The sequence below is a fragment of the Lepidochelys kempii genome, chromosome 2 (assembly GCF_965140285.1).
Source record: "Lepidochelys kempii isolate rLepKem1 chromosome 2, rLepKem1.hap1, whole genome shotgun sequence".
Classification (NCBI taxonomy): Eukaryota; Metazoa; Chordata; order Testudines; family Cheloniidae; genus Lepidochelys; species Lepidochelys kempii.
The window spans coordinates 191373838-191400101 of record NC_136381.1 but is presented as its reverse complement, the minus strand read 5'-3'; the positions used below and the strand labels follow the sequence as shown (position 1 = coordinate 191400101).

Genomic DNA, 26264 nt, shown 5'->3' with positions numbered 1-26264 from the left:
AAAAGCACCCGTAACCAGCATAACAAAGATGTGATCTCCAATTTATCATTTGTAACTGACTTTTAGTCATGAGATGCCGTGAAATTAATGGTTGGGTTCTTATACCAGATAGCTTATTAAATGAACTAGACATAAAATTGAGTTTGAATGATGCTTTCTCTTATTAGACAGAAGTATTTTGGCATAGTCATGTACAAATACATGAATTTAAAAAAAAACACATTACATAGGAAGACCTTTTATGATGCCATTGAGTTTAACTGGTATGGTGTTTGATATTATAAAATGGTTGGGATTGCTTTTCTTTTGCAGGTTAGAATTACCCTAATGAAGTTTCTGCCTGGAGTCTTTATGGATGCCATGAGAGATAACCCTGAAGCTGCTGTTCATATTTTTGAAGGAACACATGAAAATCCTGAGTTAATTTGGAATGACCTCTCCAGGGATAGAGTATCAGCAACAGTTCGAGAAATGATGCTAGAGTATGTAGACTTACTATGTAAATAGCTACTGTATGTGCTAAGTGACACTTGTGTATCTGTTTGATTCCTTAGGTTCATTCTCACTAATTAACACAAATATCCATCTGTGACAAAAATTGAGTTCTGATTGATTTAAAAAGTAGAGAAGGATTAAGGCAATGCCTTCCGTTAGAGCACAACTGTGAATAAGAACCAAGCAATGCAGTGCATGTAACTGCCACCTGATGGCCACCTGCTGCCTACGGAGATCTAGAGAAAAGGATGGCACTTAGTTCTGTGTGCTCTCTCAGCCCAACAGGTCACATTGTTTCAAACCTGAGAAGGGAGAATTGAAAGTGAGGGGAAAGAAGGTGGAGTTTTGGAATGTGACCTTTGCTTAACCATTACATGTGTCAGGGAGTGGGGGAGCCAAAAAGGAGAGTGAAGGTTTGGATTTTGAGTGGGAGCCAAAGTTTTGTTGTATCTAGGAACAATAGTCTTTTAATTCGCCTAATTTCTTTCTTTCTTTTTTAAAACAGGCACTTTAAACTTCAGAGGGACAACCCTGACACTAACTGGAAGGTAAAAGCAAAAATGTTCATATTTTGGGGCCCCAAGAGAAACAGTAGGGAAATTGGTAATAAGTGCTCACGCTTCCTTTTCTCTGCAGTGTCGTAGAAAATACCAGTGACACGCTTCTAGCAAAAACCACCTGCTCTCTCTCATTACTGTAGTCTAGAGTTGACATCTAAAAAACAAGTTACACTGTAGAATTACTGAATCTATCCTCCAAATAACTCCACAAAGTCGGTCTCTTGCTAGAAGCGTTTAAACACGAGCAGGCTACAAATGTACATAAGTTATAAACTTAACAGTGAAGTTCAAAACTAAATTGTGATCAGAGAGCCTTAATTGGTCCCCAGTATGCTGACTTTCTGAACAATCAAATCTGTTGCGTGATCGTAGCAAATTACTCTGTTTTCCAGTTGTTAGTAATCCATTAAGGTTTTCATCACATAAAAATGTGTGTCTTGGCCAACTGAATTGGTTGTATAGTAAATGCCACCTCACTAGTCTGAACTGTTAAATGTATAGTAAAGTATTTGTAAATCTGTCCTAAAAATAATGAGTCCAGTGGTACCCTGAAGACAGATTTATTTGGGTATAAGTTTTCATGGGTAGAAAACCCACTTCTTTAGATGCATGGAGTGAAAATTGCAGATACAGGCATAAATATACTGGCACCTGAAGAGAAGGGAGTTATACTGGTTCTCCACTTGTAAGGTAACTCCCTTCTCTTCAGGTGCCAGTATATTTATGCCTGTATCTGCAATTTTCACTCCATGCATCTAAAGAAGTGGGGTTTTTTACCAACGAAAGCTTATGCCCAAATAAATCTGTTATTCTTTAAGGTGCCACCAGACTCCTCGTTGTTTTTATGGATACAGACTAACACGGCTACCCCTCTGATACTAAAAATAATAGGACATTAGAGTCTCTTCCACTGCAATTCTAGTAATTCCCCTCACAAAATGTAGTTCTGACAAGACAATTGAGTAGTGTTTGGAAATAGCTTAACATAAACAACACACCTTGACCTGTGGAGTATGTGCTGCATGGCTTCACACTTTAAACTGTCAAACACACAAGAAAGGAAAAAATGCAATTGTTGGTTCCAATAAAAATCTGAACTGGAACTTTTCTACCAGTTCTGGTGTAAAGCTTTCAATATTTGAATGTCTTTCATAACAGTTGAGATGAGATGATTTACTAAAAAATCAGGCTCATTAGATTATCCTCAGTTAATGCTACACATAAAACTCATTAGTCTTCATCAGCCATGTCATTTAATTTCTTTTGTGATTAGTGGCCATCACTAGTATATTTTCATTCCCTGTGCAACTAGCTGAACCCATGGACAAGATTTACTTGAAAATGCCCACTCACCATACAGTACTTCCAAGTTCAGTGTCTTGTTTTATAGGAAGGAATCAGGTACCTAGTGTTTCTACAGTAAGTTACTGTAAAGAAATTATGGTATTGCTAATGTTGCTGAACAATTCCGTGTTGGACATGTTTTAGGGAACAGAAAGCTGATAGTCTGTGGGTCTCTAATAAAAAAAAAAAAAATTTAATGAAATCATGGTTGTAATTGGTTACAAGGTTTTACTGATTTGCCTCTTTCCCGTTAAGAGGGATGACTTATTGCTGAGTTTTATGTTAACTTTTGTTCCTCTCCAATTTTATATAGCTGCCTGAAGACTTTGCTGTGGTGTATGGTGAAGCAGAAGGTGAACTTTCTGTAGGGGGAGTCTTCTTAAGAATCTTTATTGCCCAGCCGGCCTGGGTTCTACGAAAACCTAGAGAATTTCTTATTGCACTGTTGGAAAAATTCACTGAACTACTGGAGAAAAATAACCCCCATGTAAGAAGCCTTTCTAGCTATGCGTTTAAAATTGTGTGCAACATATAGTAAGGGCAGAGTTGGGCAAATTTCAAAGCAATAATGTAAGATGCTAATTAGCATTTGGTTAATTTTGCTTCTGTCTTGGTGCTTGTATTTCTGCTTGCAATGGTGGTAGCAGTTTCATTTTCAACATAGAAATAGCTTTAAATTTTATTTCTGATTTTGTGCAAAAGCACTTAGATAAGATGAAGCACTTTAAAAATAATAAATAAGCGGACAATTAGAATTTGAATGCCTTAAATCAAGAGTCCCTGTCTTTTGATTGCTCCTTTAAGTCCTATTGGAATTTTAGCTCAGGGTATTGACTAAGGGAATACAAATCCAAGAAAGCTCCTCAAACATTCTATAACTTCATGGCTTGCTTGGAGGAAAACTGCACCTGTCTAGGTCAACCTAACAGTACAAAAAGTCAAAGAAGCACTTGCCAACATAAACTGCAACATTAAAAGCAGGTTAGAAAGGGACGTTCAGTTTGTGTCACTGGCTTCCCATACTGCTGTTGACCCAGTTACATCACTGCTGAGCAAGGTTGCCTCCCCTATCACTCAGCTCAGTGTAAAAAGAATAAACCATTTTTAGCTTATTCACGGGATGAGCAAAATCATTAATTGTGCTTGAAACTCTCTGTGAGGGAAGTCAGTGATTCAGTGGTATCAAATTTAACTTAAAAAAAAATTCCCTGGATGCTGTCTGGAGGAACTCAGGTAGGCTGAAGCCCATCCTGGCTCAGTTACTTCTACTCTACTCATTCTAGGTTTTTAAATGAAGCAATGTATTTAGTGAGTTTATGCTAACTTGTGTTTTGCTAACAGAGATGCATTCCTCCCTCCCCGCTCCCCTCAAATTTACTGGCTTTAAATCACTGTAGAAATCAATGTGTATCTGTAATACTTCGTATCTTCTGACTTTCCACAGATCAGAAGCAGCAAGTACTTGTGTACTGCAGTTGCAGTGGTATAGCCTGCTGCACTGAGCTTCTTTAATGTTATAGCTAATTTTGACCTGGAAAATTAATAATTTAATGCAAAGACTTGTATGCTTTCACAGGGGGAAACATTAGAAACCGTAACAACAGCAACCGTGTGCCTCTTCAGCACTCAGCCTCAGCTAGCAGATCAAGTCCCACCACTTGGTCATCTCCCCAAGATTCTCCAGGCTCTGAATCACAAGAACAGTGCTATTCCTAAAAGTGCTGTCCGTGTCATACACACACTGTCTGATAATGAGGTATCGCATTTAAGATTTTCTTTTAGATGGAATGCATACTAAGTGTATATGGCGTGTACGTTCATACCAGCCTAGGGCTTGTGTACATGGTCCACCAAAGCACTCTAGAGGGGTGTGATTTGTAGAGCGTTCTAACTGCCCCACTTAGACCCGGCTGGTGCACTCTAAAATGTATCTAGTTTGCAGCAATGTGGTGTTAATGCAAACCAGGTACCTTTGGAGTGTGCCAGCAAGGTCTACACAAGGTAATTAGCGCACAACATGTTGGAGCATTTTACCGCAACCTGTAGACTTTTGTGGCAAATAAAATCTTCTGAGAACTCGCCTAATAGCCATATTGGTTACCTACGTGGATATTTCACCCCCTCGCTCTTAAAACTAAGCCAACATAGCTTCTAACGATAGGTGGGGTTTTCGTTTGTTTGTTTTTCTTCTGTGCTTGCTGCATTACTGTGTTGATTGATTAGTAAGCGGTTTTAATTCATCCTAATTATGGCTAAAAGCATCCAGCAAACATCTGCTGCAACAGTTGGTGCCTGCTGCTCCTATTGTGCAACATGTAAAACTCCTCCAGGAAAGTCTGAAGGGGACAGTCGGATATCTGCAGTTTATCATCGTAGTAGATGTACAAGTTGCAATAGTATTCAGGATTTGAATTTTAGATTAAAAATACAATCAATACAGCACACATGCTTTTCCTTCTCTATGTACAGCTTTGTGTTCGAGCAATGGCATCACTTGAGACCATTGGCCCTTTGATGAATGGAATGAAAAAGCGATTGGATACGATTGGTCTAGCCTGTGAAGCACTTAATCGCATGTTTCAAAAGGAGCAGAATGATTTAGTAGCCCAAGTAAGCAAGCTGTTCTAAAGAAATGGTACAAGTACTTCTCACACTCAGTTGTGCGTTAGTCAGTTCAGGAGGTGTTCAAGAACTGTGTCCTGTGATTACTGACTACTTTAGAGTGCTCTATGGTGCTCACTTCTGTCTTGCCTATTAACTTGTCTATTTTCCTGTTGTCGGTCTAGTGCTATTAAAAGTCCTCGTTTGACAAAGCTAGAATCTGAAATTCCTCACCCATAGCTCAGAACTGCAGTACAGGCTTCCTCGTGCTCTTTGGACAACAGACTTAGACTTTTATTTTAAAGCTTCTAAGGTGAGAGGGTAGCTTATGACTTGCATTCTGTAACTTTTCTCTTCTGAGACAATAGAAAAAACGATGTCAGTAGGGTTTGCTTCAAGGATGTGGACCAGGAGCAGAACTGCCAGCTCACTTCAAAATTGTCACAAAGTAGCTTAGTGTCTTCTGAGTTTGACATCATTGCATTGTCTTTTTTTCCTGGCATTTTTATCTTGTCTGCAGCGGCGTGAGCTTAGCTGTTTGCATACCTGTACTGACCTGTCTTCAGAAATAGGTGTAATAGAACAGTTCAGAGTATTGTGGATCTTCAAAAGAGATCCTGTTGCTCCAAAAGACAAAAAACTTATTCGTGCAACAACTGTTCTAAAGCAGAGTGAAGTGAGCAAACAAACACTGGTAAAATTCCATTCAATTCAAGTGTTCTCAAAGTCCATTGTATTAAGTATCTCCAATAATTTTGCTTTGTAGGCTTTGAAAGCAGATTTGGTTCCGTATCTCCTAAAATTGCTTGAAGGTGTTGGGCTTGAAAATTTGGAAAGCCCATCAGCCACGAAGGCTCAGATAGTTAAAACCTTGAAGTCTATGACTCACAGCCTACAGTATGGAGAACAGGTAAGTATTTACTAACAATGTTCTGAATCGCTGGGCTTGAGAAAGCTTAATCATTATATACAGAGATACAATTTTGAGCCAATACACATGAGAGCATGTCTCCCGGCCTAACCTTTATTGAAGTGCTTAAGCTGTGTCAACTAATGGTTTATGTTAAGTGGCAGAGTATCCCAGATTCATAGCTTTTAATGAGTCAGTCAATCCATATCTTCCTACGAAGGGAAGATCGGGAGCAGAGGATGAGATTTGTAGGCCACCGGATAAAATATAGAAATAGTGTCTGAGAGGCCTAGAGTGCCAGTGAAGGCTGACGACATCTGAAATTAGATAGGCAAGACTGATGCACAGGTGTTCTCAGAGCCTGTATGCAGTGGGTAAAGAGTAAAGTATCTGGAGAACTGCAGCTTGAAAACTTCTTGGATTCTTGAAAATTCCTCTGCACAGAGAATGCTTTAGAGTTGAGACCTAAAAAATAAATTGTCCAAGTAACACAGATTCCTCTGACCAGTTGAGACTGTGTACACTTCCACTCCCACCGCAATAGTAAAATCAGAATCTTGTTCATACATCCCTCTGGTTCAGTTAGTCCTGGGCCCCTTTTTTCCATCCTCATTCAAGACTGTCAAGTACTATCCAGGTTGACGCCCTGATTCTGCCGCAAGACAACAGTTCTGCTTCTCAGGCTATCTGACATTTGAGGCAGGAGACTGCTATGATTGCTTCTGCTCTCCCTGTTGACCAACTGAATGGGTGAGGGAAGAGAAGCACTAGGGAGAAATTCAAGCTGTTTGATAGCTCTAAATCTTCTTGGGATATCTATGCTTGTATATTCAACCCCCATGCAAACGATGACCAAGTGTTTACCCTATGTAATAGTTGTGGTTTTGGGTTAGGATTGTGTATGCCTATTTGGATACTTAAGTGTTCATTTTTTATAGATCTAGTTAATGTCTAAAAACTGACCTTACCAGTTTATTTAGTAAAGAGTGGAATGTTTCCATCCAGCTACTGTAAGCAGTTATTAAATGTAGACACTTATCAGCTTTTTATGTTGTAGGTAAATGAAATCCTGTCTCGTTCCTCTGTGTGGAGTGCCTTCAAAGATCAGAAACATGACTTGTTCATTTCTGAGACACAAACAGTAGGATACCTCACAGGTCAGTAACACTTATTTCAGATCAGAGTTGTAACCTTCACTTCACTGCTACTGTTTCAAATGAACCTTGAAATATGCCTGAATAGAGCTGAGATACTTGACTTATTGTTTTAAGGTGTGGTGGGTCCAGCCTCTATTTATCCTCCAAAGTTTTGCTGCCATCATGTGACCATTCGTTGCACTATGTTAACACTATGAAGTACTGTTTTTCATTTTATACTGTTTGATCTCTTCTGCTGACATGGGTAGGCCATCTCTGTTGTTGTTAGCCCATGACTGGCGCATACCTGAACATGTATTTCTGAGAAATTAGTTACTATGGTTTTTAGTGTTTAAAAATAAAAGTGTAATGGGCTTTGTAAGACTTCTTATGCTTGCAGATTTTCCTACCAATAGCAAATAGTCCTCACAGTGCTCTGTGGTGGTACAGCTAAAGTGTGTTCCAGCTCCAGCTGGCTGTTGTACTTTAAAGATCACAGGCAAAGTTCTCATAAGTGCCTAAGAGCACAGTTCATTATGGCTTCATCACTTCTAGTGTATGGGTTCTATTCTCCATTTTTGACATAACATCACTTTGTTCAAAAGCAAATTTAGCCTTTGTGACTTGGGTTTATCAAGAAGCATGGTGTTACCTGTTCACACTGTGCAAACATTTGATTAATTTATTGACTCATGGTAGCTCAAAATTATGCTGAAGCAGCATACTTGTATTCTGAGACCTGTAACTTTGTGGTAGGAAGAGCTCAAACTTTGAGAAACTTGCATGGCTAGATTTTTCATTTTGATAAGGCATACTGTATTATACTGTGGTTTCCTTCATGGAGTCCAAAGCTAAGCTTATTTTATTTAACAAACAATGAGTTCAGTTTTAGTTGATGATTAACATTTCAACATAACCTACAAGCTGTAACAACAGGTTTCTTATTGATTGCTGATAAAAGCAACCTAGAACACTGTTATGAAATTTCTCCACTAAAATAAATTATTTAAAACTGAGGGAAAGGCCAAAAGGTTTGTGTGGGAGTTTAATTTTTAATCCTTCTGATTTTGAAGGACTTCATTAAGCCTTTTCTCAAGTCAAGTATGACTAAGCTTTTCCTCACAGTCTAGGGAACTTGCATGCCTTTCCCCAGATAAGCACAGAGTTATAGTCACACCTTCTCTCTCTACCTGCATGTGGTCATCAACCCTCACTTGTGAAGTAATACTGACTAGATTATTCACACACAAAGACAAATGTGTAGAAAGGAAAGGCTCTGATATTTCTGATCATATTTCCAGATAAAGCTCACTGAGCCCTTTTGGCTAATTGAGGTTAAGAATGTTACAGCCTACGAGCAGATTCTTAGCATTTGTTGGGCTGTAGGGGTATACCATTATTTGAACAAGAGAACCCTAATTTGTGGTTTGTTTGCCCTACATGAAAAGGGCATAGCACTTCTAAGTCACACATCCATGTTCAAGACTGTCTAGCTGTTTCCTAGACGCTCACTACTCCATTTATTTGGTAAACAGTCTCACTTTTTTTCGGCTATCAGCAAGACATCAGAGCCAACATGGTTCCATGCATTGGTAGACTTTCTGAAGACAGACTCATTGCTTTTTTGCTGAGTAGAGTCCTACAGTATTTCATTTACTATAGGATTTCTTTGGTATAAGTGTTAGCTGACTTCAGCTGCTGGGGGGAGGGACAGAGGGACCCAAACAATTTATATTCTTAATGACCAGACTTTGAGAGATTCTGGACAAGTCAAGTAACCTCTCTATGCCTTTCTTGTTTGTAGCATTGGGCGATTCTTAAATGACAGGGGTGAGGCTAAATGCCTTATGCTTGTAAGGTGCTTTCTGATCATAGGAGGGAAGACACTGTAGAAATGGTAATCTAACCATAAACTATGAGTATTTCTCTATTTATACTCCGCACTTGTCTACACTTAGATTGCTGTAGTGCTTTGAAGATGCTACCTGTGCTCACATGGGAGAGCTTCTCCCATTGGTGTAGGTACTCCACCTCTCCAAGAGGCAGTAGCTATGTTGACATAGTGCTGTCTACACAGAGCTTGGTCAGATTAAATGGGTTGCTCACGGGTGTGGATTTTCCACACTTCTGAGCGACGTAGTTAGTCATGTAAATCTGTAGTGTAGACCAGGGCTGACAGTGTTCTGTCCTACCTCTGCTTCAAACTGCTTCGCTGTCTACACTTCCCTTACAACTTCCCTTGCTTATTTCTTTTTCTCTCAGGTGTCTCTTCTCCTTCCCTTCTAACTGGTAGCAGTCCCCTTCACCTCAGAAGTGGGCTTTAGATGTGCTCTGCCAGGCAGCTTGCTAACTTCTGTGTAGCTCTCTAATGCAGGTAGATATCATTTTGCTAAACGCATGTTCCATTCACTGCATTCCTAGTAACTGACTTGTATGCTCTTTTAGATGCATGCTATGCAATAGGAGCAAGTGTGTAGTCTCCTCAAAATATTGCAAAATACTATATGGACTATTAAACTGCTGCAATTGTACTTACTGTTCCAAAAATTGTAACTCGCTCCTCCTAGAGAAGATGCCTTGTTGAATGACTATGTAAATATATAGACTAAACCATTCCTGAAGGAATTTATTGGAATATTTCTGGGGAAAATATTTGAGGAACAAGTGAATTGGATTAGTATGTTGAATCTGTTAGGGTTCACACATGATTTTGAGTCCAGTCCACTGCTTTGTGCCAGTAAGCTAAGGTATATATCCACCAATTGGTTTGTGAAACAAGTATACCTTGTGTATATATACAGTAATGGAGTTAAGCTTTATTCAGAAATCCCTAAGTAGCAGGGGTTTTGTAGGGTTTTTGTTTTGAAAAATCCCTATGGATCCTTACACTTCCCCTGCCCTACAACCAGCTTCTTTTCACCAGTTAGTACTCTGCATACTTCATCCTCCAGTTGCTTTTGCTTTTAGATCAACTTTTCATGAACATGAAAGTGGACTGCTTTCTACCTGTGTTTACTCACAAGGGTCATGAAGGGTATGATGCATTTGGATCACCTCAAGACACAAGAGGGGTCATAAAAATGTAACGTCCTTACTTGGCTACTATTCTTGAGTCACCCAGTACCTACCTGCGAGTCCAGGTTTCTCATATGGAAAAATTTAGTCTTTGTGGCAGTGACTTTCGATTCAAGCTCTAGTGACAAATCCACTGTAGACTAAGGTTACTGTTAAAAGAGAAGGAGTGCAGATCTGTTAAACTCTGATTCAGAGAAGAATTACAGGGACCTTCCTTTTCTTCTGAGGAGATGGAACATTAATATTCACTTTCTTCAGGCGTGGCAGTGCTGCTTGTATTCTGAATGCTTTCTGCCTTTTAAGTGAAAGAGAAGCACTAGGAGTTGTGCTATGCCATCTCAACAGGGATAGACACGTTGCCAGCTAGTGAGACGGTTTAATGGCTTTATCCCTCCAAAGTATGGGAGTTCCTCCTAGTTGTATCCGAAAGCAAAATGCCAGAGTGAGGGTATCCAATTATAAAATATCTGAATACTAGTTATCATTAGGTTACTGTATTTTGTCAGTTTCTCTTCCATTGGGCTGGAATTGATTTTTCAGGTTTTTTTGTTTGTTCCTTGTTGTCTAGTGATACACAGCACATTAGATTTATTAAACCTCAGACTCAAATATATGAACATGCCACCCCAAACCCTAGGCACCCTCTATTTCCTTAAGCACAAATCCTAGGAATTTCCTAGGCTCTCATACTACAGTGACTGGGGATGGACAGATATGAATGAGATTTATCCTCAATTCCTGATGGCAAGTCTTAAAAATAGAAACCATAAAACAGATTTTGTTAACCTTAATGAGGAGACAGCTATAAGGTCAGTCAAACTGTCTCAGTATTTTCAAAGATGAAAATGTTAATAAGTGTGGAGAACTGCCATTTGATTATTAAAACTAATTATCAATATTTTTCTCTTTTTTCCCCCCCCCCCACCACCAGGCCCTGGAGTTGCTGGCTACCTTACTGCAGGAACGACATCCTCTGTAATGCCCAGTGTACCACCCCCTGTAGACAATGAATTGGGAGATACCAGCTAGGAGATTTGAAATACCCATGAAAGACTTTTAAAGGCAGATTGGCCAGTGATGAGGAACTGCACTTTCCTCCCTCTGATGCATTGAAGTGAACTTACTGCCTTTCCAATTGTTTCCTGACAGTGTTATTCCTTTTTCTATGAATATATTTTTTTTAGGGGAAAAAAGTCAGTGCGTCTGTCACATTGTAACATAAGAAAGCACGCTAAGGATCAGCCCGAATGGGTACACAAGAATTTTTTTCTTGTTGTACGTAAGCACATTTTGTTCCTTTCTATTTGTTTACAAGACTGTGAATCAAACAACTTTTTCCTAGTTTTTATATTTTATGAATTAGCATGACTGGAGTTGAATTACAGTCCAGAAGAATTGGGCTAAGTCACTTGACCCCCACCATCCCCACTAACGGAATTTTCCTCCTCTACTCCTGACATGATCAGTCTCATTGAACATGACTTACTAGAGGTTTGTCCCTGCACCAGTTCACTGATGTCCTTAATCATTAACATTATCTTCCTGAGATCAAACTGCATTAGACACTTGTATAACTGGCTTTACCAAATTGAAAACACTTCAGCAAATAAATAAATAAATAAATAAATGTCAACCTGGTATGTAAGAACCTAGTGTAATTGTGAAATGTTCTATACATTATCCAGTATATAAACTTTCTATATTGAATGTACATTATACAGATCACTCATGTACATAAAATTTTAAAAATAAAGGGAATTGAGAGCCTTGTTAATGAGACAAAGCTGTTACTTTAATAGAATGTTTCTTCCTTCTTGAAAACGGTTAGAATTCTAGAGCAGCCAGCTAGACAGTACTTCTGTGATGGGGAAAATGTACTGAATTCTAAGTATTTTGCCTGGAGCTGAGGAGATGGTCTAATCCACAGCTAAACACTATGCATAACCTCAGTTATTTGCAGTGTTAACATGCAAGGTCAGTGTTGCTCTTGTTAAAAGTTCAGCTGGGTAAAGTGTCATCATTATAGCCATAACTAGAAAAAGGATGAAATTTTACCTTCGTATGTAAACATGTACATATGAGGAAAGAATCTCCTTTAATGTTCAGTGGTATGGTTTTGCTGAGGTCACAGACTGGTCTACTGAAGACACATGCCATAAGGCAGGGGTGGGTGAACTTTTTTGGGGGGGGCCTGAGGGCTACATCAGTGTTCCAAAACTGTATGGAGGGCCTGGTAGGGAAGGCTGTGTGTCCCCAAAGAGCCTGGCCCCTGCCCTGTCCCATGTACCCATCTACCCTCTATCTAATCTTCCCCCCCACCCCCCTTCCCTGTCCCCCTATCATGCCACCCAGAGCACTGGTGGCCTGGCAAGCTGAGGCTGTGGGGGTGGGGCTGAGAGCTCAAGGGACAGGCAGGATGGTCCTGTGGGCTATAGCTTGCCCACCTAGCATAGGGGATGGCTACCTCTCTGCTATAAGCTTGGGTATGATTCCTCTGCCTCTCATCAAGATAGAGCATAAATAGCAGCCATAGAGGCTTTGGACAGATGTGTGGCCTGCAACATTTGCTCCCTAACAGTTCCTTCTAAACCTTGATATGTTAAGTAATATGTAGTAAAATCAATATTCAGTGTCTCATGATGCCTGTCTATTACTACATTGCTGAAGAGCTGCAGAAAGTGTTTCTTCAGAACCAGCCAGAACAAAGAGCTAGTATCTGAGAGCAAGCAAGAGCTTTCTCTTGTTTCCTTAATTTCTCCCCCTGCCCCCCCCCCCCCAACTGATTTAACAGAGGGTAGAGACAGTTATTACTTATCAGTGACAGGCTGGCTCATTCTGTAGATTTAAGGCATTTTTGGCTTGTGGTACAAGCAACACTTAAGATTTTTGCCTTTAGGAATGCTCTAGAAGAAATGGAGTCTTCCTCCAAACTGTTCCTTTTGTAAAGAAGCAGCATTGGACTGTTGGAGAGATCTTTTATTCAGACTTATGCATTAGTGACACTTAAAATCTCAAACAGTAAACTACACGCTTTAGCTGGATGCAGTGCCCTAAGTTAAACCATTTCAGAAAATAAACTAACATTCTACAGGCAGCATCATAGAGGTCTTGATTGAGAGAACATCTGTGACAAGAACTAAGGGCTTGATAAAGTAATCTTCAGGCTAGTGCCCTGAAAGGTTAACTGTTGTTTAGCAGCTTAGGACACTGGTAGCTTTAAGTAAAACAAATCCAAGTTACCTTTGTACTATTAAACTTATCACTGTAGAATGTAGAAAACAATATAGGTAACTTTAGTTCAAACTTTTAAATCATTCAGAAGTGTTTAAAAACCTGGTTCCTTTTAAAACTGAAGTAATGCTATTGTATGATTAGACTAAACTTTATTACATTTTTGAGGTCAGTTGCTTGGCTTGGTCCTGTAGTTCCAGTTTTGCAATTGCTGAGAGGTGAACTTCATCAGGCCCATCAGCTATTCGGAGGGTCCGAATAAAGGCAAACCTGCATAAGAAGTTGTTCTGAAATTAGTGTGGATTCTAGAGCCTGCAGTGCCAGCACTTAATAGTGTGGCTTGGTAATGTGACACAAAAAATGCAACCTAAGATTTTTTTTATAGTTACATGTCTTCTCAATAAAAACCTAAAGTAGGATGTTTCCTTAATACATGAAGTAAGGAACCTTATGCTGCTAGAATTGTTTGAACAGAACTGGTTCTGGGGAAGGAGACATTCTTAATGAGTAGAGCTAGGCTAGAGGAAACGAGAGTCAATCTAGGCTGGAACTTGTTCCTCAAGACTAAATCCAGCTAGGAACCCCCTGCATGAAGCCAGCAGCTTTTTTGTACATTAACAAGATTGGAGCACTTGGAAAAGCCAGCAACAAACTCATTTAGGAAGCAAGCCTTTCCACTTCCTCTGGGAATTGCCTAAATAATGACTCAGTTTTTACTGTAATCTAAGCAGCCTTTTGTTTAGAGATTTCAGATATAGAGTCCTGAAGTTAACTGGTGCTCTGTTAAGAATAGAAGGGTAAATGGTTCTACAACTTTAAGTACCATTTTCACTACAGCCAGCTGCTACAGTTTCCTGGGATATCAACTGTAGCCAGGCTAGAGCTGATCAACATGGGGACTAAACAGCAGCTAGACTTGTCTGCTACTGGCTCTGTCCTTTCACCTCAAGCAATAGATGCTATGTTGGCAGAGAGAGGTCCCAAATTATGGATGATGTTTGGGGGTGGGGGAAAGTAGTGACCTTTAGGGGATTGAACCAGCACCAACATGCATGTGTACACTGCAGTTAGCCACCAGGGGCTGGCCCCTGCCAGCTGACTTGGCCTCAGGCTAAGGGGCTCTAACTGCAGTGTAGATGTTCAGGTTTGGGCTGCACTTTGGGACCCTCCAGCATCTTACACTATAGTTTAAACAGCCCCTTAGCAGAAGCCAGCTGGGATAGCCCCCCCAACTGCAGTGTAGCATATAGTGCGTCTGGCCATGCAACCTCACATCTGGCCCTTAGAGGGGGAGAATTACACTTAAGTTTCACTTCTAACTCTAGAAATGCACTTTGTTGTATTACAGTACTACCTGGAGGACCCATGGGCACTGGGCTCCCTCCCATGGTGATGGATATTATACAAACAGGTCTTGAAGCAGGGACTGTCTTATTAACAGAGGGTGGGAGTGGAAACAAAGTGCCTTGCCCAAGATCACAGGGAAAGCTGGGATATGAACCCCGATTCCAGTGCACTGTTCTATTTTCAAACCATACAGCTATCACCATCAGTGGGGCTTGGGCACCTCTGGAATCAATAGCCTGGGCCCATGTCATGTAATGGAGGTGTTTATCCAAACTTTGCCAGTAATGCTTGCACTTCAGTGGCACTGAGTCATCAGAAGATCCAGTCTTGGTAAGACACACTAGTTCATCCAAGTAATGGAGATCAATGCAAGAATCACTGGGCAAAATTCCACAGTATGTGTTATGCAGGAAGTCCGACTAGATTAAAGACCAGAAGGGACTATTAAGTTATTTATTTTGCATACCACCTCTCTACTCTGAGGTGTGGAACAACACCTTTGAGTACAGGAGACAAAATTCTGCTCTCAAATGCAGCCCCACTGACTTCAATGGAGGTGCAAGAGTATAGCAGGGCTAGAGCTGGGCAGATAATGGATTGTTCCATTCACTAGCAGTTGCAAAAAATAATCATTTTGGAATTCTAAGTTTGTCAAAAATCAAAAGAGCAGCCACATGTCTTAGTCACTGGGCTCCGGGTCATTCCATCTCTCCTTTTGAAGGTGTTTCACTTATTTATAAACAGTCACTAGAGTAGGGACTGGGACTTGAACTTACATCTCCCATATTGTCAGTGAGAGCCCTAAATTCAAGTCCCTGTTCTAATAAATTATTTATTAAAGTAAAACAGCTTCCACAGGTCTGAGAATGACCCAGAGCCCTATGGTTAGGACACCCTGCTACAATGTGAGACTAAAGTTCACATCCCTCAGCAGGCAGGGTCTCCGATATCTCATGAGACTGTCCTAACCCCTGGGCTAAAGGCGATTAGGGAGCTGGCCATCTTCCCCACTCCCCAAACTTTAAAAATCTAGTCATTTGCTTTTCTGAAAATGCCTGAACAAAATTTTGAGGTTAGGTCAAAATTACATGTTTTTGACATTACTAAACCATTTAGAGAATTTTGGGGTGGTCAAAACAATCTGATAAAAATTCACATAGTTTAGCAGTTTTTTGGTCAAATTACTTGCCAAAAAGAAACTGCCCAGCTCCAGTCCCAGCAGAATTTGGCTCAATCTCACCTGAAATGTAGCACATTTTAACCAGTTTGACAAGAAAGGGGAAATACTGCTAGTTTTAGAAACATGGGATAGATCTCTCTCCTACTCACATACGAGCCAAAGGAAAATCCTGAGAAACTCCAGCTCCTCCACAAACTTGGATTGCATAGTCCACCACTTTAAGGACAGCTCTAGGTGCAACCACCTTGATCATAGCTATCTGTATTAAAAAAACAAAAACAAACCTGAATGTAGGAGTTTTCCCACCACAAGGGGTGTAGGAAAATGGGATTTTCACACAGCTCTGGTTCTGTTTTTTCCACAGGCCCAGTTCCAAGAGCTGGACTGCAACTAGCTGTGCATTTGCCACAACTCAGGGATTTTGCATTGCAAGCTTCCACTCCATCTTTAATGTAACTTTATCCTGACCTTCAGGAATGACCTCAGTGGCTACAAAAGCCTTTGGACACACTCAATTCTTGGTCTCTCAAAGACTGCCAACTGTGATGGGGACACTTCTAGAAATTGGACTAATGTGTCATATCATATTTGGGCTATATTCAATAATTGTTGCAAGGTGCTAGCTCCCAAAGAAAGGAAGGGTGCTTTGCACCATGCAGGATTGTGGCTTTAGAGAGTAAGGTTCTGTACTTATCCTCTAGGCCATCCAAATGCATTCCACCCCATTTATACCATTAGGCTTAGACTAACAAGTAATGATTTTCACCTGAAACATAAATAAATATCAGGTAAAAGATTACCAATATCCATTAGTGACTGGACCTCTTTAACCTGTTTTAAGTGGCTAACAAACAGTAGTGACCAAAAATATCAAGCTTTTGCACAGAAGGAGCAAGAGAGCACACATTTAAGACAATTAAGTGACACTTTGATTACAGAATTTCCAATTTTTTTTTTTCTGGATTCACTGGGTCAAATCTATTAAGCAGAACTGGTTGGAGAGAGGCAAGGAGTTGCCAGGAAATTAAAAACAACAAAACAAAACAAAAAAACCCCACCCAACTTCTATTTTTCAAAACACAGGAAGTTTGCCATTTTTTTGAAAACTGGAAAAAAATCTTGTTAAAAAAATGGAAAATTGAATTTTCTGTGAAGGTGTTCTCTTCCATAAACAGGCTGGGGTTTATCAAAAGATTTCCACCAGCTCTATTAAGATAGGAGCAAATCCTGAAAGTGGGTCCTTTATTACTTTAATTTTTTCTCTGAAAGACCAAAAAAATAAACAAACCCTGCTTACCTCTTTCCTTGCTTGTGCACTGCCCTTAGTATCAATGCTGCTAGCTGCCTTCAGTGTAAGCAATCGGGCCTGCTCAATAGCAACGCGGCTTTCAGCAATCCAATGGGCAACAACCTCCTGTAGAGACATAAAGAGAAAATTGTGGGCATAGAATATCAGGGTTGGAAGGGACCTCAGGAGGTCATCTAGTCCAACCCCCTGCTCAAAGCAGGACCAATCCCCAATTTTTGTCCCAGATCCCTAAATGGCCCCTCAAGGATTGAACTCACAACTCTAGGTTGAGCAGGCCAATGCTCAAACCACTGAGCTATCCCAGCCCCCCCATGAAACATTATCTGGGTTTTCAGAACAACCCTTTGCCTCTCTCAGCTATACACCTGCAAAATTTTCAATGCTGGATGCTTAAATAAGGCTCCTGGATAGAAGTGGGGTGATCATGAAATGTACTGAGCTCCCACTGGCTTTGAAGGGATTTGTGTGTACTCAGCACTCCTGAAAATCAGCCCACTACTTCTACACATGAGAAAACCATAAATTAAAACTAACCAGACAGACAGTCAACTAATAAAAGCTTTTCTCATCCAGCTACCAACCCCTTAAGCCCAAGGCCTACATGGACAGAGAGACAGCAGTGTCTCTTCATGGATGGGACAGGCAATATCCAGCTTCAGAGTTGCTGTGGTTCTGTTCTTATACTAGAATCTAAAAAGAGAAAAAAGAACCACACAACTGCCCATCCTCATTTGTTTGGCTCTTCCCATTGCTCTGGCTCTGTGCCCCTGCCTGCTTGCTGTTCAGACTCCCCACTCTCCTCATGCTCTGGCAGTGTTGTCTACTTCTGCCCTATTTGCACCTCCTCTCCTTGCTATTACTACCCATTCAAACCACCTCCCTGCAAAGTCCTTCCATGAAGTTCAATTAGTTGACTCCAATGTCCAAATCGGGGGCGGGGCGGGGGGGGGGGGGGGCTGGAGAGCAATGCGGGGCTTCACGACCTAGGGAAACAGTTGTGCTGTGGTTCTTAGTGTATCTGCCCTTTACTATTTTTGCCAATGCATTACTAGTCCCACTATAGTCAACTACACAAGCTCAGCTTGTTTGCAGTAATTTAAGACCTTGATAGCAGCCCTTCTGTGCTGTTTTCAGAACACCTTTCCTGTATGAGGCTACCTTTCAGAAGTAACAGCATCTGGGCCATTTACAAAATGATAAAAATTCCATTTTGCACCTTTTGTGAACTCAGCAGGCCAGAGCCTCAGTTAGTGTAAGTCAATGTAGCTGAGGATCTGGCCCAATAATTTTCCCCCACAATCTTTTTTCTAGGTCTATGCTTCTAAGGCTATGTTAGTGTTGTGGGGGGGAGAGCGCTCCTGCCACCCAACTGCTGTTCACACTGGTGCTTGTCGTTGGCAAAACTTTTGTATTTCCAGGGGGGGTTAACATCCCTGAACGACAAAAGTTGTGTCTTTCACTTGCCACTCTAGACAAAGCCTAACCGTTTGTTTATTTGAAAGGGACTCTGACAATGTGTGCATTTTGTGATTCCACTGTTTGACATGCTAATGGTGCTTTGATTTTGCGTTTGTTTCGTGTGATGTGCCAAGATGTTTATACAGCTATTTCTAATTATATCAGTTCTGTATAAACATTTTCTAGAATCTGCTACAATCACTTCACTTCCTTCTTCCCAGCCTTTACTTTATGAAAAAAAGACAGACAAACATTTGTGTCTTCTTGGCTGAGACCCAGAAATACTTGATGTCTGCCAAGCAAAGGGAGTCTGCAGCACATCAATTTACAGACGTAGCAAAACAGGCAAACTGTATCAGGAAGGAATGTCTGGCAGATCAGGCCAAATACTCAGCCTGGCCTTAACATTGATTTGCACTGGCAAAAATGAAGTTATTTTATGGCTATGATCACACAGTTCCCAGTCTCTGATTGGACCCACAAGTCAAGGCTAGACATCTAAGTGCCCAATAATGGCGAATCAAATTTGTGCCTGTGAAAACGAGTCCAGGGTTTGCAGACCTGCCCTGCCTCTGGAGTCCTGGTCCATGCTGATCAGAGAAAACCAGCCAAAACTCTGCTACAAAATGTGTATTTAAATACAGTGAACAGGGCTTTAGTACTTGTTAGGAAAACAACTATAGGAATTCACTCAGATTGCAGATCTTGGCACAATCAAAATGGAGACTCTCCCAACCTTAATATTTTCTTTCCTATTTGAGACAGGATATTTAACCTACAGCATCTCCAGAGTTGCTGGGAATTGGTGGTTATGGGTAATGCTGTCTGACATCTCAACCTTTTCTAGAGTGACTGTTACTGTGGAAGTTAGAGTCCCAAGCTTCCCACATGAGCTAAGCCAAGGGGTATTCATAGCAAACTAGGCAAAGAGGTAGTGGCTTACATGCTGGTACAGTTTCTTCCCAAAGGTCACCCTCTGAGCTGCACGCTCACACATTATCTGTAGAGCCAATTCAGCCACACCTATTGATCTCATGCAGTGGTGAATGCGGCCTGGCCCAAGCCGACCTTGAGCGATCTCAAAACCCCTTCCTTCACCTGCGTGAGAAGAGAGGTGAGAAACTAAATGGCCACGCGGAACTCATTTCAATACTTCAAATAACCGCGCACTTCTGCTCTGAAGAAAATCAGTGGCCGTACTGCAGGTATTGTCTGTTGCTACCCTAGAGAGGAGTTTCTTTACAAAGATTATTTTGCAGCACTGAAGCCATTCTAATTATTTCATACCTATATGTATTCACACAAAGCAGCAGACACCAAAAGCAAAAGGTCAATAGGTTGGAAACAGATGAAGCACAATTAGTGGATGCTTTTCTGCTATGAAGAGGAGACAACTCAGATTCTGCAGACTAGTAGAAGATGTTTGGAGGCAGAAAAGTACAGCTAAGGGATTGTTTGCTGGCCCAATTCAACCCGTCGACACTACTGTCGAGAATGAACTTCTCTCTCCAAGAGGCGGCTCCTGGAAAAACTGTCTTTACATCTAAAACAGATGAAGGAAGAACAAAAACTTAACAGCATATTCCTTACCTAGGAAGGTTATTCATCACAACTTCCATCAGATTTTTAAAAGGACACAATTACTTAAAGTTAGTATCATTGCAGTGACTTTCAAAGAACAGTTAACAGTGAAGCTCACCTAGTATTAAATTGGAGGCAGGTACTCGCACTTCATTAAAATGTATTTCAAAATGTCCACCGTGGGGCTGATCTAATCACACAAAGAAAAAGCAAAATATCCATGTATAAAATTGATTCTAGCCAATGTTCACTCGCAAATTACAGGTGCTCAGTACTGATGTTCATATTAGATATGCATTCTAAGAGTGTCTTTAGTACTTTATGTTTATAGAATAATTCTTACTCCTGAGATTCCGAGTAGGCTAATACAAATGCAAACGTAGCTGATAATTACTATTTCCTCCTTACCCAGGTAGCCAAACACGGAAAGAGGTCTTATAAGCTTCAAGCCTGGTATGTCCAGTGGAACTATGATCATACTGTGCTGTCTGTTCCTGATTAAGACAAAACTAACAGGTTAGGAGAAATCTCAACAGATATTTTAGATTTAAAAAAAAAGTATGTTTAAAAAGTTTGGTATGATCTGTCCTCTCCTGTGCTACACATATGGGTGGAGAGGCAGACAAGAGCTGTGTTTAAGAACTGTGGGGGGAGGAGGGAAGAAATGAAGGTAAAAATGCAGCGCCCAGAGGGGTTGGGCAGCTGGACATCGGGTTCCAACATTCATAGAGGGGTGCCAGACAGAAGGTGTGCCCTGAGTGAGAGCCTAAGGTTTTATAATAAGCATCAAAATAGATGCCTTCATATTTTTCTCTCTGCTTGATGTACATGTAAATACAATACATTTTGTCAGGAATGGTTGGGTTGAGAAGACTGAAGAAATACTCCCTGCTTTCAGAACTTGTGGTATGAACGAACGGTTAAACCCCTTGATTCAATTAACTTTTCCGTATATACGGGCATCTCGATCTTGCCCCATTTAAGTTAATGGGAGTTTTGGCATTAACTTCAGTAGGAGCAGGATTCAGGCCTTTGATTCTTGCACTTATTTTTTCTGTGTATAGTTTTGCCTTTATTAATATTCATAGAACCATTCCCTCCTCTAGTTATGCTTTAATAATACACTTAATGAATTAAAAATGTAAACCAGGTCTGGTGGTAGGCTTTAATTTTAAAAAGTGAGTATTCATGATGTTGATTTTAGAGGATACATTTTCAAAAGGCTAAAGGGAGAATTAAAGACATTAGGGCCATATGTTGTCCTTGATCCAACCCATACAGATCAAGAGTACCTTATGACTTGGACTCTTTATTTGAGAAATTCTGAAGTTTGATTAGATTTCTGAGGGTACATATATGGCCTAAGGTTCCATTTCTAAACCACACTCAACTCTGACCAATGCAATTAAAATTGTTCCATGTAAAGGTTTTGTGAGCAATGGCTGGTTCAATAAATAGGGTTTTTCTTTGGGTCTCATTGCTTGGATACTGAACAAATGTCTCAGTAACCATTTAATTCTTACCTGGATGCAGAAGTATTTTTATTTTTGGCCATCACAATTGCGACTTTGCAATTTGTATTCCCCGCCCCTAAAAAAACAAGAAATAGCTTTTCACATAAAAATCTCTCTAGGGAAGTAATTTATTGAAGTTTCACAGAACAACTTCTTACAGTGTTTCTTTAGTGTAACCATGGCAAAAGTGAGTAATCTATTATCTATGCTGTTTCTGGGCTATTGTGTAGAAAAAGAAGTGCAATCACCTGATTAACATGGAAAAAAAAAAAACAGAAAATGCCCTGGATCCAGTTTCATCATTCATTTTTATTTTTCTAGGAAAAAGATCAAACAAGGTGCTTGAAGAGGGAGTCTACATTAATTCCATCACCCTTGCAGCTGAGCAAATAACGAAGGCAAGCACTCACTCACTCATGCCAGATGCTGCCTTTCAAGCACAGCTAGTTTTTTACGCACTTTTCTCCCCATTCAAAGTGCTTAGTTCTGGTTTCAAGACAAAAATAAACTCAATGGGAATTCTTATCTGAAAATAAATCAGTAGTCTTTTGAGCCAGCCACAGCATTATTAGATATATGTTTGTGTGATAGAAAACCAAAAATTTAATGGATACTCCAAAAGATTATTCTAGGATGGATTATATGGATCTAGGTTACAATGGTGACTAAAAAATGGCTTCTCAACAGATCTGCTCCCACACTATGATCTACTCAGAGACCCTTCTCCTTTAGTACTATTACATTGCCTTGGTCCTTTTTATATCCTACAGGAATACCACAGCTATGGGAGAGCGAGCTGGATTCTATTTGACCTTGCACAACTATCAACAGAATTGTTAAATTGCCATGGCAATGAAGACATCACACTTACACAGATCGTGTCACTGAGGACGGGATTTGACCTGCAGGATCTTTATTACTGGTGGTGATGAACCAGAAGCACAATTTGACTCAGATCCCAAGTCAGATCCCAAGCTGAGGCTATGTCAACACTACCGTGGTAAACTGACCTAAGTTACGCTACTCCAGCTACGTGAGTAACATAGCTGTAGTCACCATAGCTTAGGTCAGCTTACTGAGGTGTTTACACTGCTCTGGGTCAACGGGAAATGCCCTGCCGTCGACTTACTTTACTCCTCTCATTCCCTCTGGAGTACTGGAGTGCACTGGTGAGCGCTCTGCCATCGATTTAGTAGGTCTTCACTAGACCCACTAAATTGACCCCCGGTGCATCAATTGCAGCAGTGTCAATCCCGTGGTAGCGTAGACATAGCCTCGAGTTTGCTGAGCTGGTAGTTAGAAAATCCATCCTGTTTATGGTGTAAAGTGAAGTGGTTATATGGAGATCAGTGAGACACAACAAAACAGTAACCCCACGTCGACACTTTTCAAGTCATACTTCAGGGTAGTACCTCACACAAATGGAACATCTTTTCCATACACCAAGCCGTTTTTCACTAATTCGGTACAAACAGTGCCTATTTGATATCAACTGACATTTAAACCATTCTCGTTTGAATAGCAGCTTTGAAAACATGTGGAAATGCTGCCCCAGTAGCTCTTGGGGGGGGGGGGTCCTCTACTCTAAAGGGAAGTAGCTAGAAATGGAGCTACGGTGACCAGAGTCAAGCTGCTATAGGAGCTTTGAAGATAACTACTGCCTGGGGAGCACAGCCAGCTTGGCTTTGAAGAGAGCTACCAGCACAAGAGCACAGCCACCTTGACACAGGAGCAGTCTATAGTTGCATGTCCTAAGAGTGACAAGGGTGGGAGAGAGATTTACTTTCTTCTGCTAAAGTCTGTTTTTGCTTGGAGGGCAAGAGTTCTGGCTGTTTATTTCCCTCTTTCCTAACACAACATTAACTTTTCTTTAAGAGCAGAATTAGCAGCACTTTGTGAAACGTAAGATGGAGATGTCAAGTTTGCAAACTGAAATATCACATTGATAGAAAAATCTCGGGCGGGGGGAGGCGGGGGAAAGAAAAAAAAAGGTCTCTTTCAAAAAAGGCTGGAACAATTCACAAAATTCTGGATTAGTCTAGATTATACAGCAAAGTGTTCCCAAAGCGAAACACAGATGTTCCACTTAGCCGTAAAACAGATCAAGTTTGTACATTACAATGTACTGGAGAAAGGGATGGGAGTTTGTAATCCATCAGTAATGGTGTTATTTTCCTAACCTTTGAGTAATGAAGCTTTCACCATAAAACCTGTCTCAGGACAAATGTGACCTTCTGAAATTATTATTTAAACAACTGAAAACAATTAGAAAAACTTTTCATTTTTAAGTTAGTGCATAGTTCAGCACTGAGCCAAGACGTCTGGTCAGATCTTATAAATCAATAGCACAAACAGTGGCATGGAGAAAAAGAAATATCTCAATCTTGAGTGCAGCACATAGCAGCCAGCAAACAGTGCTGAAAATGGAGGAGTCTGAGGTGAGAGACTGTAAGGGGAGAATGCTTGTGTGCGTTTGCATACTTGTGTGCTTTTGTTCTCGTGGACAGGACTTTAGGCGAAAAGGCTATGACCGCTACATAGGTAGCGGTGGTAGTGACCCAAGGAATGGAAGAGACAAGGAAGATGATTGGATGTGGGAGCTGTGGGATGTACATTATCCTGGAGCAGGTACCTGATAGGTGCTTTGTTTGCATGAAGTGCTGCCTGATGGATCTGATGGAAGAGAAGAGAAGATCCAAGGTTGGGAGATGCAGGTAGAAATTATTGTTGAGTTTTGAAGGGGATTTGAACAGATGATGAGCTGAGGAACAGGTTTGCTGACTTGGAAAATGAAAGGGCATGGCAGGTAGTAACAGAAGGTGGGAGGGCAAAGAAGAAGAGAAGCAGAGGGAAAGAGTCAATGGAGATAGCCAGAGTTCGGAGCCCCAGGAGGATAGAGGATGACTCTCAGAAGATTGCAAGTGAGAACAAAAGATAGAGGACTTGCAGCCAGAAAGATGAAAAGGAGGAAGGCCAGAAAACTGCACCAACACTGGGAAGAGGCAGGTCTATGTGATTGGGGACTCCCTACTAAGAGGAACAGACAGGCCTGTCACCAGAGCTGATCCAGCAAACAGATGGGTATGCTGTTTGCCAGGAGCTAAGATATGGGATGTGAACCTGAGGCTAAAAACGATCCTAATGGGAGCAGGAAAGAACCCACTGAGTCTTTCATGTGGGAACAAATGATACTGCTGGATTCTCACTGGAACGCATCAAGGGAGACTATGCCTGGCTGAGGAAGATATTTAAAGAAATGGAGACTCAGGTGATCTTTAGTGGTATTCTCTCTGTCCTTAGAGGAGGAGAGTGAAGGTGAGACAAGATTAAGATGATCAACAGATGGCTCAAGCAATGGAGCTATAAGAAGGGCTTTCGGATGTTTGACCACTGGTGGAATTCATGAATAGAGGACTGCTCTCATGGGATGGACTCCTCCTGAATAGAGAGGGAAATAGACTGCTGGGATGGAGGTTGACAAAACTGATTAAAATAGCTTTCAACTAGGAATTCGGGGTAGACAGTTGGGAGATGCTCAAGTAATCTCCATGCCTGATTCTAATGCTGATCACAAGGAAAATCAAGACAGACAGAATACAGCAACGGAGAATGGAACAATAGAGGACATCAAGAGGAAAGTCACTGGTATTGGCACTCACAGTCAAGTAAGCTATACTGGCAGTAGAATAACGATACCTAATAGGGAGAGGAATCTGGGCAAAGCCAAGCAACAACAACAAAGATATATAAGAAATCTGGATAACAAAATGGAGAAACTAGAATTATCAGTGCAAGAAGTGAAAACAGATATGATAGCAATAACAGAAATATGGTGGAATAATCATCATGACTGGAGTACAGGTATTGAAGGGTACGTGCTGCTAAAGAAAGACAAATAAAGGTGGTGGAGTAGCATTGTATATTAATGACATGATAGACTGTAAAGAAATTAAAAGTGATAGAACAGATAAAACAATCTGTTTGGGTCAAAATCACTTTGGAGAAGAAAAAGGTTCTATGAGGTTAGTGCTTGGAGTATGCTACAGACCCCTGAGGATCCGATCTGAACATGGATAGAGACCTATTTAATATTTTTAAAGAAATCAGTATTACCAGGAATTGTGTAATTATGGGAGACTTTAATTTCCCAGATACAGATTGCAGGACACGTGCTACTATGTTCTTAGATGTTATAGCTGACAGATTTCTTCACCAAATGGTCACTGAACCAACAAAATACAATGCCATTTTAGATTTAGTATTGGTAAGTACAGAGGACCTCATAGAAGAACTGGTTGTAGAGGGCAGCCTTGGCTTGAATGAACATGAGCTAATTCAGTTTAAACTAAATGGAAGGATAGACAAAAATAGGTCTGCAACTAGGGTACTTGATTTCAAAAGGGCAAACTTTAAAAAATTAAGAGAAGTAGCTGGGAAAGTGGACTAGACTGAAGAACTCAAGAATCTGAATGTGGAGGAGGCTTGGAATTACTTTAAGTCAAAGTTGCAGAAACTATATGGAG

General features: G+C 40.7%; 2 protein-coding genes across 13 annotated transcripts in view; one reads left to right on the top strand and one right to left on the bottom strand.

Moving 5' to 3' along the window:
• DNAJC13 (DnaJ heat shock protein family (Hsp40) member C13) overlaps nucleotides 1-26264 on the top strand; it is a 131857-nt gene that overhangs the window by 92048 nt on the left and 13545 nt on the right. For 6 of the 12 annotated variants that reach the window (XM_073333218.2, XM_073333217.2, XM_078851732.1 and 3 more), the window contains 9 exons: nucleotides 313-482; nucleotides 1001-1043; nucleotides 2713-2886; nucleotides 3976-4155; nucleotides 4869-5009; nucleotides 5767-5910; nucleotides 6968-7067; nucleotides 11053-12095; nucleotides 20640-24303. The exons of 1 other annotated variant lie outside the window; for it this stretch is intronic. In XM_073333218.2, coding sequence (XP_073189319.1) covers nucleotides 313-482; nucleotides 1001-1043; nucleotides 2713-2886; nucleotides 3976-4155; nucleotides 4869-5009; nucleotides 5767-5910; nucleotides 6968-7067; nucleotides 11053-11150 — 1050 coding nt within the window. In that variant the 3' untranslated portion in view covers nucleotides 11151-12095; nucleotides 20640-24303. 5 more of the 12 variants (XM_078851733.1, XM_078851735.1, XM_078851734.1 and 2 more) reach the window with 5 other exon arrangements.
• ACAD11 (acyl-CoA dehydrogenase family member 11) overlaps nucleotides 13083-26264 on the bottom strand; it is a 60132-nt gene continuing 46950 nt past the window's right edge. Inside the window, exons 14-20 of the mRNA XM_078851736.1 lie at nucleotides 21751-21817; nucleotides 20636-20721; nucleotides 20346-20417; nucleotides 19590-19744; nucleotides 17177-17293; nucleotides 16029-16138; nucleotides 13083-13622 (exon numbers count right to left, since the gene is read on the bottom strand). Coding sequence (XP_078707862.1) covers nucleotides 13508-13622; nucleotides 16029-16138; nucleotides 17177-17293; nucleotides 19590-19744; nucleotides 20346-20417; nucleotides 20636-20721; nucleotides 21751-21817 — 722 coding nt within the window. The 3' untranslated portion in view covers nucleotides 13083-13507. The remainder of the gene's footprint in view (nucleotides 13623-16028; nucleotides 16139-17176; nucleotides 17294-19589; nucleotides 19745-20345; nucleotides 20418-20635; nucleotides 20722-21750; nucleotides 21818-26264) is intronic.